At 46.6% G+C, this 19,180-nt stretch overlaps 1 protein-coding gene across 1 annotated transcript; it reads left to right on the top strand.

Moving 5' to 3' along the window:
- Positions 1-67: 67 nt before the first annotated feature.
- On the top strand, positions 68-14,603 carry LOC125074561 (bromodomain and WD repeat-containing protein 1). The gene is made up of 34 exons (XM_047685887.1): positions 68-222; positions 307-365; positions 443-472; positions 603-662; positions 1,900-2,092; positions 2,405-3,756; positions 3,841-4,130; positions 4,216-4,314; positions 4,345-4,375; positions 4,552-4,742; positions 5,418-5,444; positions 5,578-5,664; positions 5,798-6,026; positions 7,182-7,271; positions 7,653-7,849; positions 8,119-8,234; positions 8,421-8,508; positions 8,626-8,746; positions 9,090-9,215; positions 9,793-9,926; positions 10,105-10,189; positions 10,365-10,467; positions 10,630-10,781; positions 10,963-11,149; positions 11,473-11,565; positions 11,763-11,828; positions 12,229-12,332; positions 12,501-12,581; positions 12,772-12,884; positions 13,304-13,492; positions 13,721-13,784; positions 13,937-14,095; positions 14,163-14,235; positions 14,494-14,603. The coding sequence occupies exons 1-34, from the start codon at positions 186-188 to the stop codon at positions 14,601-14,603; spliced, it is 5,136 nt and encodes a 1,711-aa protein (XP_047541843.1). The 5' UTR covers positions 68-185.
- Positions 14,604-19,180: the final 4,577 nt, after the last annotated feature.

Here is a 19,180-nt window from a genome sequence, read left to right as displayed (position 1 = left end):
TAGACCAACTTACCGACGTTATAGACCTGTTTGACCGTGACAGCAAACGCCATTTTGCTATTATTACAGGAGGTTGCATTAACTTTCGTCAACAATGTAATGTTCGGAGCAAAATGTTTGATGGATTTTAACAGTTTTTGTGATGTGTGAGGTCGATTTTGGCCTAATATAAATAATCTAGGATTATGGAGGATTCCAACGAGGAGGTCAATGTTATTCCCGGTAAGTCTAGTGCTTTAAAATCGAGCTAGATAAAATGAGTGTCCTATGTGCGAGGTCGTGTAATGGTAGCTTTCCCGGTTTCAGAACTCTACTTTTTGATAGCGAAATTTCTCTCCGGCGGCCCGTTGAAAGAGACTGCTAAGGTAAATTAACAACAAATATTTGTAAATTAAACGAATATATCGTTTAAATAACTAGTAACTCTTTTTTTGTTTCGCAGACTTTACTTAAAGAGTTGGAGAGCGTAGAGGTGAGTTTAAGCTTTTCCTAGTGCCGGGCATATAGCTTATTGTTGTTTTGGTCGCGAAGGCACGTGGTGGCGGCTGTCAAACTCGCTGAAAGTTTACTGAAAAGTTTTTGTGCAATTTTCTCTGTGGCAGGTGCTGCCTAGACGACTCGACTGGGAGGGCGTTGAGCATCCACAATCGTACGATGAATTGGTAAGTTTACAAGTTTTTAGCGCGAAAACTTCTGTTTATTTACTTTTTCTAAGCAGATTAGCGATTAGAAATCTTTGAATTGCTTAAATTTGCAAATATTTTCTGTTTTCTAATTTACACAGAAATGATCATGAAAATACGGTGGAAAATCGTGAAAAATGTTTTAGCGAAGTTTCTGTTATTATTTTTGAGTATTTTAGCTAATTGCGAAAAAAATCATATATCATTCACTCGATCTCATGATCACGTAAGTAGGGTCGCAGCTGTCCTTGTCTAACATATCGCATAGCTCGTATGAGCTTACGACTGTCTCACTCTAACAGCCGAATCAACGCGTAGTCGATAGACATTAGGCGATGCTTTGCGAATTATTCCGAACTGTTAAAATCGTAGCGGTAGCAAAAACGCGCCAATTTTTAAAATCTTTAAATATTTTTGCTATTTAAAGTAATAGTATAATTATTTTAATAATATATCAATATCCTCTAGAGTTTTCTTGTAATTTACACTTATTTAGGTAAAAATTTAGTTATTTGTAAAAAAAATATATTATTAAAATTTACCTAAACATTCTTGAACAAAAAATATTAGTTTTAGGCATAAGGTAATGTCGGTGAATTAAATAATTAAATAACCTTTTTTTGCTCTAAACATTAATATACACATAAACTGGTGATAATTATTTGATCTACTTTTACTTGGAGAATAATTGTAATACCGGTATTTTTTTTTTATAATTGACCGCAGTGTCCAAAAAAAAGGGGAATGGGGCACAGATAGATACGATTTCTACTTTTAATCGTATTTACATATTAATTTATTAAAAAAAATAGAAGCATACCAAGAAAAGTAATGGATATGTTAATGTTGACATTCGATGAAAAACAACACTTAGACCATGTAGGCCATATATTTATCGAGTTATATTTGTAATCGATTGATTTCGCGTTTCCTTTATTTATCAAAATAAATAATAATAATGAAAAAAACAACACATTTTTCGTTTCTCGTATTACTTAAATTCTAATGTCATATCAATTCAAGGTCAAAGCTGTTTATTTCCCTTCCCTCCTTCATTGCGAAGAGACTGTAATTTTATAGGACAAAAAGAGAGATATGTTGAATTGGGAGAATTAGATACAAATGTACCATTGTACCGTTTTTTTGCGAACAGAAGAACTCTCCTCTCGTTCTCTATACCACTTCCCGGCATGTGTACGAGTGTCGTGTCACCCAGGATTCCCAGTACTCGGAGGTGTCGTGGCGCCGGCTGGTGTCGGTGTGCGAGCGCGCGCTGCGGCTGGCGCGCTCGGCGCCCGCCGCGCCGCCGCCCGGCGCCAAGCAGCTGGGCGCGCGCCTGTCGCTGCTCAGCGAGACGCTCGTGAGGCCCAAGCCGCAGTACGCGTCCTACAAGCCGGACCACACGCTCGGTCAGTGGAACGCTTCGCACTTCCTACTCGGTGGTGGCGCTCTCCTACCACCGTACTCTGCCGTCGAAATTATCATGTTCTATGGGATTCGAGAAAAACACTAGTTTATCACATATAGAATATTTGTTCCGTTAATTTGTGCCTTTTCTATTGACGTCAATCGGTACTGTAGTGTGCTTTGTTTGGGTACGCCTGTAGTTGTTAACAGTTTAATGAGGTATTTCGACTTATTTCTGTATCGAAATCTAAGCTATAATATTTTGACGTAATTATTTTACTGAATCAATTAAAAAACGCACGCGTCTGTTACAGTGCGCAAGCTGCTGTCGCGTGAGCTGGGTGCGGGCGGTAACGGCGCGGGAGGCGCGGGCCTGGCCTCTGGAGCCACCGCGCCGCGCCCCTTTCCCGTGCGCCTCCTGCGCGGACTCTCCCTTCAGCGAAGAACGCTGGGCCACTTGTCGGCCGTCTACTGCCTCGCCTTCGATCGCACCGGGCGCTACGTGCTCACGGGTGCCGATGACCTGCTGGTGAAGGTGTGGAGCGCCATCGACGGGCGTCTTGCGGCCACGCTGCGGGGCGCCGGTGCCGAGATCACGGACGTGTGCGCCTCGCACGACGGTACGTTGCTGGCGTGCGGTTCCGTGGAGCGCCTCGTGCGCGTGTGGTGCCTGGCCACGGGTGCGCCGCGTGCCGTGCTGCACGCGCACGCCGGCACCATCACCTCCGTGCAATGGGCGCCGCCCGCGCACAACGAGCTGCGCTGGCTGGCCTCCACGAGTACGGACGGCTCGGTGGCTTTCTGGACGTGTTCGCGTGAGGGGCAGTTCCTGTCACAGCCGGTGCAGTATGTGGAGCGACTGAGGCCGGGCGCCTGCCACATGATCTGTGCGGCGTGGTCCGCCGGCGGGGCCTTCCTGGCGGCCGGCTCGGCGGACCAACGTGTGCGCGTGTACGCACTGGAGGCGGCCGGCCCGCGTCGCGTGCTGGAGACTCCGGCGCACGCGGACGCCGTGGACTCGCTGGCCTGGGCGCACCGCGGCCTGCGCTTCGTGTCCGGCAGTAAGGATGGCACGGCCGCCCTGTGGACGCTGCACGCCACGCAATGGCGGCACACGCTCCTGCGCGTGCACAACGCGGACGAACAAAAAAAACTCAAAGTGACCATGGTGTGCTGGGACCGGAGCGACGCGTACGTGATGACGGCCGTGTCGGACAGCTCGGTGCGTGTGTGGTGCGCGCGCACGTGCGTGCAGGTGCGCGTGCTGGCCGGCCACCGCGACGAAGCTTACGTGCTGGAGGCGCATCCGACGCTACCGGGCGTGCTGCTGTCGGCCGGCCACGACGGGCAGCTGTTCGTGTGGCACGCGGAGCAGGAGGAGCCGCTGGCACGCTTCCACAACGTGATCCCCGGCCAGGGAGAGGGCGCTCTGTTCGATGCGCGCTGGGCGGCGTGCGGCACGCGCGTGGCCGCCAGTGACTCGCACGGACACTTGCTCTTGCTCGGGCTGGGCTCCGGACACACGCGAATGGCACGCCTGCCGACAGAGTTGTTCTTCCACACGGACTACCGGCCGCTGTCGCGCGACGCGCTCGGCGGCGCGCTGGACGAGCAGACGGACCTGCCGCCGCACCTCATGCCGCCGCCCTTCCTCGTGGACGTCGAGGCGAGTCGCCTGCATTCTTTCACGGCCGTCTATAGTGTTGTCTAGTCACTTATATTCCTCTATCTAACCGTGCCGCCTCACCAGGGGGCGCCGCATCCGCCGGAGTTCCAACGTCTCGTCCCGGGACGCGAGGCCCTCCCGCTGGAGCAGCTCGTCCCGCGCACGCGGCTGGACGCGATGATCGAGGCGCTGGCCGCCGACCCGCTGACCCCCGGCGTGCAGGCCGAGCAGGCGCCGGCGGGGCACGGCGTGTGGCGCGGGGAGGGGGTGCGACACACGGCGGGCTCCTGGCAGGGGCTCGACGTGCCGCTCAGCACGCGGCCCATCGTGCCTCCCCTGCCGCCTTCGGCGCGAGAGGAGCTCGAGAAGGCGAGGTAAAGACGGAGAGGAAATCTCGCAGTCATCCTTTAAATGTCACTCGAGAGATCGAACTGATGCGACGGCGCCCCATGCTCGCAGCACGGAGCTGAACGAGTGGGAGATGTCGTGGTACCGGCGCGAGATGCGGCGCCGGCCCGTCATGATCAACACGGCGCCCGGCGAGGGCCCGCGCCGCCGGCCCGGCCGCCGCCCGCGCGCCGCGCCGCGCACGCGCCCGCCGCCGCCGCGCACCGCGCCGGTCAGTGCGCCTCACTCAAAATATTCTATTACTAACTATCGATCATTTGGTTTGGACTTATTCTCCGTCGGTCGAATAAATAAACGCTCATCCCGTCATAAAAATTAGCCACCCCCTTTTTCGTTGAAGTCGGCATTGGTGATATATTCTTTAATAAGTGTTCCGACCCATTGCAGACGATACGGCTCGAGGAGGAGGTTGTAGATGCAATCGAGGACAGCGGCAGTGACACATCCGACGAGTCTGTGCGACTGTCGGGCTCCCGATCCTCGCGCTCGTCACGCTCCTCACGCTCCTCCCGCTCTTCTCGCTCCTCACGTTCCTCTCGGTCGCGACACTCCAGCGCTGACGTCACAGACTCAGATAGGTAACTATTCATTGCGATTACCGTATTTTTGTTTATTAAGAAGTCAATAAAAAGCCTCTAAATCTTGTGCTAAGATCAATCCTGCGACTTTCTCATAGAGACAGGTAAAGAAAGACACTCATTGACACACGCTACAGAGTTTAACAAATAATGACAATTTAAATTTCATATATAATGTTGTGCGGTAAAGGAGCCAGCTCATTATAGATAATTTTAGCTAGTCTCAATACGTATTATACACAAAATAATAGATAAAAAATGCGCGTTTAACAATTTAAGTGAGAGTTAAACTTTTCCATAATAATAACAAAAATATCAGGAGAAACTTATCAGATACAATGCAGTTGATAATTCCATTTATAAAATATGTTGAAATAATTGTATTTAACTAACACGACTGTATTTTTAGATGTTGAAAAAGAGTAACTACTGAGTTTCTTGCCGGTTCTTCTCGGTAGAATCTACATTGCGAACCGGTGATAGCTTCACTTAATATAGTTTGTTAAATGACGATTCAAAAGTGCTCGTAAAGGCCTACTTGAATAAAGTATATTTTGATTTTGATCTTGACTTATGGTTTTCTCAATGAAATCGTCCACTTGATGTCAATTACAGGAAAAATAAAGATGCATATTCATTAGTGTTAAAATAATTTGTATTTTCATTTGTTCTCAGCTCACACTCCGCAAGCAAGAGCGACAGGTAAATAATTACATAATATACAAGTCCACTTTATAAATATACAATTTTCCGTATTTACAGGGATTCACCAAAGAATTTTTAATAAAAAAAAAATAGACATTATTGTTTTGTTGTCGCTACAAACGTGTTGCAGCTCGTCGTCTCAGTACTCCGACTGGCAGGCGGGGCCCGCCCTGGCGCCGCCCGCGCGCGCGCGCCGCCGTCCGGCGCCCACCGCCAGGTACTCCACTTTAAATGCGACGCAGTCTGTTCGACTAGCTTTTAAGTTTAAATATCATGAACTTTACTAAATAGACATCTAATTTTTTTTAGTGATTTTCATTGTATGAAAATAAATTATTACCCGCTCACAGATACAGTCCAAGTACAGCAACAGCAAAGCGCAGTACGGCGGCCGGTGCTGGGAGCTCGACGGCAGCGGGTAGCGCGAGTGCTGCAGGTGCCGCGGCAGGCTCGGCGGGTCCCAGTGGCTGCGCAGAGCTGCCTGAGGTGTACCGAGTGGGCGAGTGGCTGACGGCCGTCTCTCCTCGCAAGGCGCCCTACCACCCGCAGATGGGTGACCACTGTTTATACTTTCGCTTGGTGAGCTAATGCAATCCTTTAATTATTGGTTCTGAAAAATTAAAATATGTAGATTGCTTTGCTAACGGTACCTAAACATTAGCATTTAGCCAATGACGTCATGAGACGCTTTTTTCTATAAGGTCTTATACAAGAAGCATTTGGAATAGATTGTACCCAATAACAACGTAGTAGATGTAACGTACTCGTAGCAGACAAAGCGTGCTACGCGGCCTTAAGAATTTTGCTATTTGGAAGTAAATTCGTAGCCGCATCGTAGACGTTTGAGTATGTAGCAGGGATGTTATGGAGCTGCGTAAACGTAACCGTAACTATCGGATATCCGGAAACCGTTACAGAATCCGATATAATAAAAAAATTATTACCATTTTAATTTTGCATACATAAGGGGTATACTTAAAGAGAACAGCTAAAATTTGCTTTTTTAAGGCTATTTGTTTGTTTTATTCCTCTTACCTAGATTCCGTTAATAGACTACGTGAAGTAAAGTCGAAACTTATACTTTTCTCTATTAAAATTTTTAAATCATCTAATATTCGTAACTGAAACTGTCCGAAACAGATCAGAATGAAAATCGGATTATCCGAAATAATTTCGTATCCGTAACCGTATCTGAAATCGGTAAAATATTATTCATATATCCGTATCCGTATTCAGATTCGAAATTATATATCCATAACATCCTTAGTGGCATAATAATTGTTAATATTATAGTAGCAAATAGCGTAGCATCACGGTATTTGCTACAGAATGACATTTATTACGAGTAGTGTATATATGTCGCATTCCATTACTCGGTGCATATCAATCTCAATATTTTATTTTTACGGGACAAAATCGGTCATAACAAATGAATGAATGGCAGCTCCATCAAAGATGCTGTGTTGCCGTTTCGCAAAATCGATTCCATCCAATTGTCAACTTGACATTTCGATATCGAGAATTTATTAACTGGCAACACCGAGGCACAGTTCTTGATCGTATTAACTAATGGCGTTGCGCGTTGTATATTATGAGTTGGGAATTAAAATTGATTTTCAAACTCTGACATCGACCCCCCCCCCTCCCCCCAATAAAATGGAATACAATGTCTGTAATATTGACAATTGAAATGATCTATAATGGTTTTCTTATGGTTATATATTTCATTTTCAGGGTCACCAGCGGTATTTCGAAGCGGTGGCCGAGAAGGATCTCTACAAGATACACCCGCGGGACAAACCCTGGGAAGGAATGCAGATATATGTAAGTTGTGTAAATAATTACACCACAATTAATACAATACTAATTTTCTTTATACAATAAAGAATAATTTTAAAAAATTCTATCAAGAACTTGGTTTAAAAGTCCAGCTGTGTGATATTTTTCGATTATCCATTGAACAAGTAAGATAGTTATCGATTCCGGCTACGGCTATCGTTCTCATGGAAGACTAGCCATGCAATTAACATATGGTGGGCATGTGAGCGCGCAAATAGAACTGCACCTCCCCCCTTCACCTTCCCCTACTCTTGGAAAATAATACTTACGAATAGAGCGTTACGTGCGCACCACGAGAGTCTCACTAACTCTCCTAACTAAGATTAACTTGTAAGCTGGGCGGTCACTGTGCAACGTGTCTGGCAGGACTGCGAGGCGGTGAAGGTGGTGGGCATCAAGTACGTGATCAAGCCGCCGCGGGTGGTGAGCCTCAAGCTGTCCCGCGAGCGCGACGCGCGCGCCTTCGCCGTGCGCTACCACGACATGCCCGACGTCATCGACTTCCTCGTGCTGCGCCACCACTACGACGCCGCCGTCGCCAGGCGCTGGGGCGCCGGGGACAGGTGTGTGCACGCACGCACTAATGCAGACAATATTCTCATGCGATATAGTATAATAATATATTTCGCAACTAAATAGAGTTTAAAATAGCCTGACAGATATAATTCCTCTTGGAGTTCGTGTAGTGCTGTCAGTGAAAATTATTTAGTCGTAGTTTCTTCTAAAATGACGATTCAAAGAGCTTGTACCTTCTCTGAAATATATCTTCATTTGATTCGCCAATTGCTTAACAAAGAACTAAGACATTCATGACTAATAAATCGTGTTAAAGGTTCCGCTGCATGATCGACGACTCGTGGTGGACGGGGCAGGTCCTGGAGCGCTCGTCGGGCTCCGCTGCCGCTTCAAACTGCAGCGATGCAGAGGCCTGGGCCAATGAGGCCGCTTGTGAGTCCCACGTTCTCCTACTTAACTATAAACTTCCTACCTAATTGTATATCCTATCGGAGTAGGAATGTTCGGAAAATCGAGTGCACTATTTTCTGTTTGTGCACAAACTTTTCGCTTTGCTATTCTCCCTTGGAGGCAACGGTAGGACATATTATAATATACGTTATTGCTCTACGATTCCAGCTCACTTCCTATCGTTGCGAGTGAGGTGGGACAACGGCGAGGTCGAGCGTCTCTCGCCCTGGGACCTGGAACCAATCGACCCAGAAAGGTGAGACAGGCCCTAGCATGTTTGTAGAGAATTCTGAGAGTGCATGACTAATTTTCGCATAACATGTTCTGTAAAAAAGTACAAAATGGCACTGAATGACGTTCCGTCCTGCCGCAGACTGCCGTCGGAGCCGGGCGGCGCCGTGCCGGTGCTGGCGCACGAGCTGCACGCCGTGCTGGCGCGAGCGCACGAGTGGCCGCAGCGCGCCTGCCCGCGCGTCGCGCACCACATCTCGCAGGTCGCCCCACCACCCTCTCCTTGCTCTACACTATACACGTGTGGTACCGCTCCACAATCACCTCTTAAAAACAACTTAAAACATCTGATGTTGCAATGTAAAACATGTATACCAAATTAAATAATTACTTAATTCAAAATATCGACAACCTACTCTTGATGTAATAGTGACCACGCTGTGTACGTTTCCCAAACCGATATCGAACTTCTTCTCAATTTTATTCCTAAAAATATTCCTGCTGAGCCTTTTGGGAAAAGTATTGAACGGTAAACTTAGATTGTATTGTGTACTGATTATCGGGAATTTACTTTACGTTCGCTAATAATGACCGTTATAATTGCAGGTGATGTCGCTGTCAGTGGCGGAGCCGTTCGTGGCGCCGGTGGACCTGCAGTTGTACCCGAGCTACGCGCTGGTCGTGCCGTATCCCGTCGATCTCGCCACCATTCGCGCTCGCTTCGAAAATCTGGTTCGTGGTCATTTATGACTTTTTTATATCTTAATTTATTGATATGTGTATTTCAATTTAAATTAGTTTTATTACTCTGTTATCATGGATAGAACTTTTGCAACCTCTTTACTGTTTATGACCTCCTGGTACACGGGGCACTCGCTCCAGAAGCAATATTGGAGTAATCCGTGACTGTGACACCTCCTCACTATTCATGATCTCCTGGTACACGGGACAGTCGCTCCATAACCAATATTGGAGTAATCCGCGACGGTGGCACTTCCTCACTATTCATGACCTCCTGGTACACGGGGCACTCGCTCCGTAGCCAATATTGGAGTAATCCGCGACAATGAGACTTCAGCTCAGCTTATGATTTCCTAGTAAATGAAACAGGTGTTTGGAAGTACTCTTTCATCATCCATCATCATCCTCCTGCTCTTATCCCAATTTTACTTGGGGTCGGCGCAGCATGTCATCTTTCATACTACTCTGTCGTCATCACACAAGTAACCCTTACCCTTCGGACGTTGAGAGTGCCCTCTCAGTAGCACCTGTGGCCATGACAATATGTAACCGCGCCGTTCTCGTCCAGTTCTACCGCCGTCCGGCCGCAGCTCAGTTCGACGCGCGCTGGCTGGCGTCCAACGCGGAGCGGTTCAACGAGCCGCACTCGCCCATCGTGCGACAGGCGAGACTCGTCACCGACCTGCTGCTGCACATCATCAGGTACGAGGATGGTGTCTCGTATATATTTGTGACCGTGAATTAAAGGTTGAGTTGATGATCACAATATTGCTCTACCACACTAATGAATCATACTTAATATTATCTTTTACAGTAACATTTTCGCCACAGCTAATAGTAGTAGTATATTTTATTATATAATTTGTAATTGTCGCTCCAGCAATTGGGAGACGGTGGATGTGGTGGCGCAGTACCACGCGCTAGCGGCTTCCTATCACTCCTCGGACGATGAAGTCGTCGACAAAGTAAGATATTTTGTTGGTTTTTAACTCTAAATATCATCACCGTCATCATCTATTCATTTGATACGTTTCCATAACTCAGCGATGTAATAAAATATATACTCTTAATATCCAGAAGCAGCGCCGCACGCGGGCGTCGCGCGCGGGCGGCGCGGGCGGAGGGGGCGGCGCCGTCGAGGGCGGCGACTGGCGCGCGGCGTGCGCGGCGCTGCTGCGCGAGCTGTGCGCGTCCGCCGACGCGGAGCCCTTCCGGGAGCCCGTGTCGTCGGCGCAGGTCCCCGGTAACCGTGACGATCGATATGCTGTAGCAGATTCCAATGTCAAATTCTCATTTTTTTAGACTAAATCATGTAACGGTTGATCTGAGGCTTCCACTTACGAACTGAGATAGGGTTACCAAAACAATACATCTCTACGATTGAATGTATTGCCGTGTGCGCCAGACTACTTCGCGGTGGTGTCGCGGCCCATGGACCTGGGCACGGTGCGGCGGCGCCTGGCGTGCGGGCGGTACGCGCGCGCCGCGCAGCTCGCCGCCGACGTGCGCCTCGTGTTCGCCAACAGCCGCCTCTACAACACCAACAAGCGCAGTCGGGTGAGATACCTCGTCGAACGTTTCGATCGGTTAGATAATAATTCAATTGTATTTAATTACATACGTGTTTGACCTGTCGGAAAAGTGTAACTACTGAGTTTCTTGAGTTGTGTGTATCTAAGGTTTGTTTATCTATAAGCTTGATACATTAATGAACTATTAATCTCATGTATCTCATCAGATATACTCGATGACTGTGCGTCTGTCGTCGCTGTTCGAGGCACTGTGGGCGCGCTTGCCGGTCGAATTGCACAGCACGCGCACGCGCCGAGCACGCCGCGCGCACGCTCGCACGCACGCACGTACACACCCCCGCCCGCGTCCGCACGCACGCGCACGGACGCGACAAGCCGCCGTGGAGGCGCAAGGTGAGTCACGTCGGCAGATAACCGCATGCTTTCCTCATTTAAAGAATATCGTAGAATGATAAAAATAGCTCAACTCAAATTAACGGTACATGGTATGTAATATAAGGGTTCCGTGCCCGTCTGGGTAGGTAACGCCCACACATCATATATTCTACCGCCAAGCTTGGAGTTGTTGTATTCCAGTAGCCAGTAGTAAAGCGAGTGAGCCAGTGTAACTATAGACATACATATACGTAGGCTAAATATACGACGCTAATATGTACGAGCTTGGTGTGATCGTACGTTGGGTACGCGTGGTTGTCAATAAGTACGTTTCCCCGCAGCGAGCGCGCCGGCGGAGCGCGCGTCGTCGGCGAGCTCGGCGCGCGCGCACGACTCGTGGGACAGCGACGCGCCGCTCACGTCGCACCGGAAAGGTGACCCACTTACTATTCTATATATGACCTCACTATATTCCTTATTTTTTAATATTTAAGTGCGGCAATAGCTGAACAACTGTTTGTCTTTGCCTATTTATATAAGGATTCTTATTAGAGTATATTAGGAGTGGGGATGACTATATCCCAAGGAATCCTTATCGTGCCTGTGTTTTACTTTTTTTTATATTTCACAGGCAAAGGTGTTGGAAAGAAGAGTAAGAGCGCAGCGTCCGCGTCCTCCAGTAGTCGAGCTCCTCCTGGTAAATTAATATTGTATATAACATTATTGTACCCAAGCATTATTGTAAGCAATGGAAATGGCGGACTCATTCAGTGTGTACCGTCAACATGATAAAGTACTTTTTGTAAGTATTATTGGTCAAATAAACCATTGACCGCAAAATCCGGCGCGAAGGACCAAACGTGCACTCTCAACCCAAAAACCTACTTTTATCCTGTATATATCCTATATACACTGCGGCTTACCAAACGTTGGCGTGATTCTGAAAATATATTTCCATATAAATAATACATCGTAACGGTTTTACAGTAAACGGTAATGATTATTTAGCTAATAACGTTAAAAAAGTATGTTAAAATTAACGTTATATATTCAAAAGTACTGATTAATGTACCGGCATTACTATATGTAACGTGCAGAGAGCCTGCCTGCGACGAGTAACGGCGTGGCGTCCGAGGCGGAGGCGGAGGCGGAGGTAGGCGAGCGGTCCGCAGACGACAGCAGCGACCGCTCGCGGATAGAGGTGACGTACTGACAGCTGTATTATCAAAGTTCTAAACATATGTTAATCAATGACATTTGGAATCATCATTTAAAAAAAATCAGATATTCAGTCGGTAGTTTGCATCAATAAGGACGTTTGCTACCCTACCGTTCCCACTGGCACTAATATGATTAGCTATTTCGTCAGGTGGTTGAAGAGGAACTGGCGGAGGACGAGGTGGAGCTGGAGTATGAACCCCCACCCACGAGCACGAGGCACCACCAGCAGGTATGTGTTTACGTGGAAAAGATGTTCAAGATAGAGTTCCGACAAGGCTTGTTTTACTGATACTCACAATTGCAAATGCTCAGAGGACGGTACAGTCAGCACAAAACATCTAAAAGAATTGACTTTAATTTTGAGGCCGATGAGTGGCGACTGGTGCGCCTATAACAGTGTATTAACGAGAGTGCTGCAGCAGCGGCGGCGGGCGCGCGCGGGGGGCGCGGGCGGCGCGGGCGGCGCGGAGCTGCGCAAGCGCCGGCGGGCGCGCAGCTCGGCCAGCAGCGCCGCCTCGCGCAAACATAAGCGGTACGTGCTCGCACTTGCCCACTCACTGACTCACTGGGTCAAAAATTATGGACGCGGTAGCTGAAGCTACGTTGAGGAAACGCCCGGGAAGGAGGAGAACCTCGGCCCTTACCCGGCTTGCCCGACAGGTCAAGCGAGAGGAACTCACTCTCTCACCCTACCAACTCCCCTCCACTTATGTTCTAAAAGTGGACTGTAATGTATACGTACATTTGTGAGGTATGTTTGTATACTTAGGAATTAGGGTTTTTAACACCTCAACTAAATCATTGTCATAGACTACCATATCATATCGTTTTAAAATATTCAGTCTTCAAGGTCAATGTCTCGATGGTGGAATCTTTTGGGTTTCCACCACGACGCTGCTTCAATACGGGTAGAAATTAACACAATTAAATTATTTAATTTATAAATTCCAGGGTGCGCGAACGCTTCTCGGAGGGCAGCTGGTCGTCGTCGTCGTCGGGCTCCGGGTCAGGTTCGGGCTCGGGCTCCGGCTCGGGTTCGGGCTGGCGCTCGGGTTCCGGGCGGCGGCGCTACGAGTCGGACCGCTCCTACCGGCCCGCCGCCTACTCCACGGACGACGACGCGCCGCTGCTGCTCTACCGGTAACGTATTCCGTAGTCTGTACTGACTGAACTGTCGACGATATTTCAATATAAGGGGGGGGGGGGGGGCTTATTTTTTACCCCTTGTAACGTGTATGCCTTACTTCCATGATAAAAGGTTTGAGAACTTAATGTGTGCAAGTGTATCTACGAACAAACGATCTTTCTTTCGTGCTTAAAATATTCGTTACGACGACATTAGTCAATAATAACTCATTTGGTTCGCAGACAACGCCAGACGGAGGAGGTACAGGCGGGGCCCTCTCGTGTCACGTACAACTCGCACAGGAGGGTATGTTCACGCTTACGGTATTACAGGAAATCGTGATGGTGATACCATCAGGGTTTGAGTTTTGTATTTAATCGAGAGAAAAATGAAAAACGATCGAGAGTAACGCCTTCGTTTGATCACCGAACCTAACTCCGCACGCCTATATTCCGCAGAGCGCCGGCGTGTCGCTGCGCCGCCGCGGCAGCCCGCGCCGCTACAACGAGGACAGCGAGGACGACTCCGTGGCCGCCATCAGCAAGCGTCTGCCGCACCACCACCGCCACCACCTGCAACAGCAGCGCGCGCTGGCCCGGCGGCGCCACCACGCGCAGGTACCGCGCCGCCCCTCCCCTAGCGCCGGCTCGCCTGCACCACCTCTCTAACGCGTCTCGTCCGCAGGGGCCGGCGACGGGCGCGGCGGGCGCGGCCGCCGGCGACCACGACTACTTCAACGGGCACGCGCAGCACAACGGTACTCCCCACCGCCTTAGAGCCAGATTGTGACGCCGGTCGAACGGCTAGCTCGAAAGCTACTGAACGAATTTTTAGATTACGCGACGGCTAAATTTTTTCATCGCTCGGGGTAAGAAGAACTCACTTTGTCACTATCGATACTTAACGAGGGCCGGAAGTCGCGCCGCCCCGACTAGGAGACGTAAGAGACTCGCCCGAAGCGCACTGAACTCCTCAAACTCAGCCCCCAGCCTACAGCCGGCGTGCCTGTCCGCAGGGTCGGGCGCGTCGGGCGCGTCGGGCGCGTCGGGCGGGCCGGTGTCCATCTCGTCGCGCGGGCGCGTGCGCAAGCTGACGGCGAAGGCGCGCGGGCTGCTGCGGCACTGACGGCGCTCGCCGGCGGCGGCGCGGCGCGTGGCGCGGCTCGTCGCGGCCGCGCGCCGCCTGCTGCGCCGCCGCCCCGCCGCCCCGCCGCCCCCGAGTGACGTGCTTCCGTTTTAGTCGAGACGTTTGCGTGACTCGTGCGACTGCTCTGTCGTTGTGTTATTCTAGTATAAATATCGTGTTTGTACAGACTAGTTGTACGCGCGTGCGCACATTGTTAATCAAATGACTGTTTTTTAAATTTAAATTAAATTAGGTTTTTATACAGGAATACTCGTAAATAATCAGAGGTTTACCGAAATGGGTTACTCGATTTCATTTTATACGTTTTGTAAACATTTTAGGGAGGGGGGTGAGTTTAAGGAACAAACGTGAGAGATGCTCGTGATCAAATTACATTCTCTCGACTAAAATGTCTCTTTGACGTCAAAATTTTATGAACAAATGAGTGCGTTATAACTTGGAACACTATTAACCGTGACCCTCGTCTGTGTAATATATTCGTGTACGTGTTAAGCTATTAGGTTATAATTATTTGGACAAACTCGATGCTCACGTATTTTTAAACGATTGATTGGTTAGTTTGAAAAGTTACGAACGGAAACGTTGCGAGTATAGTGTTATAACATTTGGAAACGTCCGCAGTACCTGCGTTATATCGTAGTTTAGTTTCGGTTAAGATTTAAATGTATAGTCTAGTTACGAATGTTATAATTTGTCGTTTTCGATTTGTATAAGTATTACTTAGATGATATTTATTGAATTAATTTTATTCTATTCGATTTTAGTCAATGATGACTTGTGCCGTGTTTAAGGAACGGTGAGCGGAGTGTAATTGTGTGGTGTAATTATCGCAAATGGTGGAAACGACTATGCTAGGCGTACTGTTCCGTGTTACGTTGCCTGTCGTTCAAATGTCGATATGCGCCAACGTCGAGGTGATGTTAAAGTTTTAAATGAAATGTAAAGCTACCACCGGTCCGGATCGTCACCGCAAGGGTCTTGGGTTCATATGGCTCCGGTTTTAGTGAGATGTTATCGATCGTATAGGTTTGGCTAAATGGCCTATTCCAACAGACCACAGACTTAGGCATGTCAAGCGAATTCCTAATGGTTCAGTCATATTGTGCGCCGCAAACAGGTCTCGACGAACATACCTTTATGTGTAATACAAGATTATTCCGCTTAACGACATATATCGACTTTAATTTTACTTCCAAAACGCAATGTTATTAAAAACGCAATGTTTTCGCAAGCCGATAATGAATATCATTGATTATTCGATATCATCAGACAGAAGCTACAGCTGTGACGTAGCTTTGCCCGTTAAGACTGGCTGCCCTTTCCATACAAACACCTGTATGCTGATGCTGTACAGATTATCCAAGTCGAAGTCATTGTATCAATGAAATGTACTGCCAAATAGCGTTACTTCGGTTTGAAGGGTGAGTGAGCCAGTGTAACTACAGCGTTGTCCTTTGTGTTTGCGGTCACACTGGCTCACTGACACGCTCCGAGTCTTAGTTCCCGAGGTTGTCGTTGCATGGTCGATGTGACGTATCGTCGTGCTCGCCACCAGGTTACGCGTTTGCCAGACAGCCTACCGATTTTAAATAATGATAATATTTGACGTGAATATCGATTCAATTCGTGTAAAATAAACTGTATAAGAAATTTGATCTCGTTTCCTTAGGTTAAATTATCGTTTTATGTACTTTAATTAAATGTATAATGTACTTTATTGTGTATATTAAGATATATATGTTAGTTTTAAGGTCGAATATGATTCACTAGTGTGTACTACGTGTTAAGATCGGTTCGGCCGGGGGTGGGGGGAGGGGGTTGAGTTCACTCATTCGATACTGAAGTCCGGTCGTTGAGAGAGTGCGTTTCTGTTTATCTTTTGGTCGCTAGTGTTGCACTACAGATATAAACAGTTGACTTATGTATTCGATACGCTAGTGGTTTTGCGTTTTAGGCTTGGTTGACATGTGCTAGATACAAAAACACCCATGTCCTTCCCAAAGAGTTCAAACTTGCTTCGTACCAAGTTTGTACCTGATGACGCATATGCAAAATTTCGTAACGATCGGTTTTATTATTTCATACGTGAAAACGTAACAAACAAACAAACATACATTCGGTTTCATAATGTTAGTTACAGTTCAAAATTACAACATATATTATAAGTCTTTATGACGCAATTACTGGTTTGCACCGAAATAAATGATGGTTATGTCTTTGAATTATGAGCGACTTCTAACTCTTCTGTAGTCTTCCGATCGAAAAAGGAATCAAGATGAACACATTCTCTCGACCCTCGATCGGCGAAAACATACGACAGGTTTGTGAAGTCATATCTCACACAAGACTTTCACATATCTTTACACGTACGCTGATGTGTGTGCGTATACGGTGGCCTATTTAATTGTGTCGCATCGCCTCCCCCCCGGCTGAGCCGATTGAGTTTTGAGATGTGACTCGAATTGTCTATTGCTGTCTCGTTCTCTCAGTGTTTAATGTGTATTTGTTTTCGATAACACTTGTACAAAATTTGCTGCTGAATGGTTTGGTCCCACTGTTTTGGTATTGGTACCACTGCTGGGCAATGACGGCCTGAGAGCTACTTATCTTAAATATGATACTAGAAGTAAGTTTCGCTGCGTCTGACGCGCCATCCATCGTACGTCGTTGGTACCATACCAGACACCGACAACAGTGTATAATATCAACCGAATAACGATATAATAAGAACAAGTCGCGCGTTAAAAAGAGAATCTATTATTACATGTAAATAAGGAAACCGGACAGACGCTATCCCGGTACACATACCAGTAGTTGCCGCAGCTTTGGTCTCGTTTCGTGGGTCGTTCGTCAGGCGGTAGGCATAGGAAGTAGTACCTATATTTACTTCCTTGGAGCTCAAGCTTCATACTAAATTTAAACTAATTGATGTCACTGGTGACAGACAGACAGAGCTATTTCCGCATTTATGATATTAATATAGATGTATAAAATTTAGATACATTCCGATCGGTTGATCGGTATAGAAGTTGATGTGTCCCAGCGCCATCTAGCGGTCAGATTCAACATAATATATAGTATACAAACCCCCATCAAATAGTACATATATTCGCCGACTTTGATAGCGACGAGGCAAACGGTTGTTCAAGCTTAAACATAGCAATTTCAAGTTATATATGTATTAGATTCATATATGACAATTCAATTTCAAGTGACGTCACCACAAAGAGACAATTAAAAAAAAATATTGTCAATAAACAATTTTGAAATAATTGTAGTTTATTGCTGTTAGAGGCGTGTGTAGCGAAATATAAGCGTTTTGATACTTGGCGGTTAAGGACGTCTAATCGAGTTCGTGCTTCGAATGTTACTGATCAAAAGAGTCTTGAGTTAAATTACATAAAATAATCCATGAATTTAGATGATAAGTTTTTTTGTAGATTATACAGGATCTGAATTTTGTACAAGTATTATTGAAATAGCTGTATGTAAATTTAAATGTCAATACGAACTCTATTGTCTAAGAGATAAATGTTAATTTTGTGTGAAGATGTTTGTATATATGTGTGTGCAACGACCGTTGCGTGGAAACCAAAATAAATTGATTATTTTGTAGTCGAATGTTTTATTTAGATGTAAACCTTCAACGACCTGATTTAACTCCAGCTTCACACCCTTAGTTTGGACCTTATTACTCCTCGCTGCTCCAATACGGGTTGGTAGATACGTAGATACACATTGGGTAGATCTTTAATTGACTACAAAAAAGGTGGATCATATTCGAGATGGCCCAGTGGTTAGAACGCGTGCATCTTAACCGATGATTTCGGGTTCAAACCCAGGCAGGCACCACTGAAATTTCATGTGCTTAATTTGTGTTTATAATTCATCTCGTGCTCGGCGGTGAAGGAAAACATCGTGAGGAAACCTGCATGTGTCTAATTTCAACGAAATTCTGCCACATGTGTATTCCGCCAACCCGCATTGGAGCAGCGTGGTGGAATATGCTCCAAACCTTCTCCTCAAAGGGAGAGGAGGCCTTTATCCCAGCAGTGGGACATTTACGGGCTGCTAATGCTAATATTAATTCGGTTCTATTTTTTATGTTTGTGACCTCTGAACTCCGTCATTTATAAATTGATTTGGAAATTTATTTTATTATTTGGGTATACTTCCCTTTGGGTCCTACAAAAATGGTGTTACAACCGGGTTACAATCTCTGCTATCATGTTTCTTTTTATCCGTAAGTATAAAATATCTTTAAAATGTATTTACATCACTATTTTGATGATAGAAAAGTATTATATAACTATCATAAGTTATATAATACCACAACGGTGATTATATCATTTTGCTATATAGGAATTTTCGGAAGTTTTTTTGCACAACTTTTATAAAAAGTAAAGCTTATGTACTTAAATTTTTTTTATTGCAGTCTTTTTATAGTTCCGTAATAAATAACATTTTTGAAAACATTGATAAAAAGTAATTTTATGTTATCTGTTAATTCTGTAAGCTCAACTTAAACGTCAACTTGACATAATGACATTTGCGTA

The sequence above is a fragment of the Vanessa atalanta genome, chromosome 28 (assembly GCF_905147765.1).
Source record: "Vanessa atalanta chromosome 28, ilVanAtal1.2, whole genome shotgun sequence".
Taxonomy (NCBI): domain Eukaryota; kingdom Metazoa; phylum Arthropoda; class Insecta; order Lepidoptera; family Nymphalidae; genus Vanessa; species Vanessa atalanta.
The sequence above is the reverse complement of the archived record's forward strand: the minus strand, read 5'-3'. Positions and strand labels throughout refer to the sequence as shown.

Excerpts from the sequence above, each read along its gene's own strand:
- LOC125074561 (XM_047685887.1), top strand. The coding sequence starts at position 186 with ATGGAGGATTCCAACGAGGAGGTCAATGTTATTCCCG. Across the intron at positions 473-602 it reads AAGAGTTGGAGAGCGTAGAG|GTGCTGCCTAGACGACTCGA; the intron begins GTGAGTTTAAGC and ends TCTCTGTGGCAG. Across the intron at positions 12,582-12,771 it reads GCACGAGGCACCACCAGCAG|CAGCGGCGGCGGGCGCGCGC; the intron begins GTATGTGTTTAC and ends AGAGTGCTGCAG.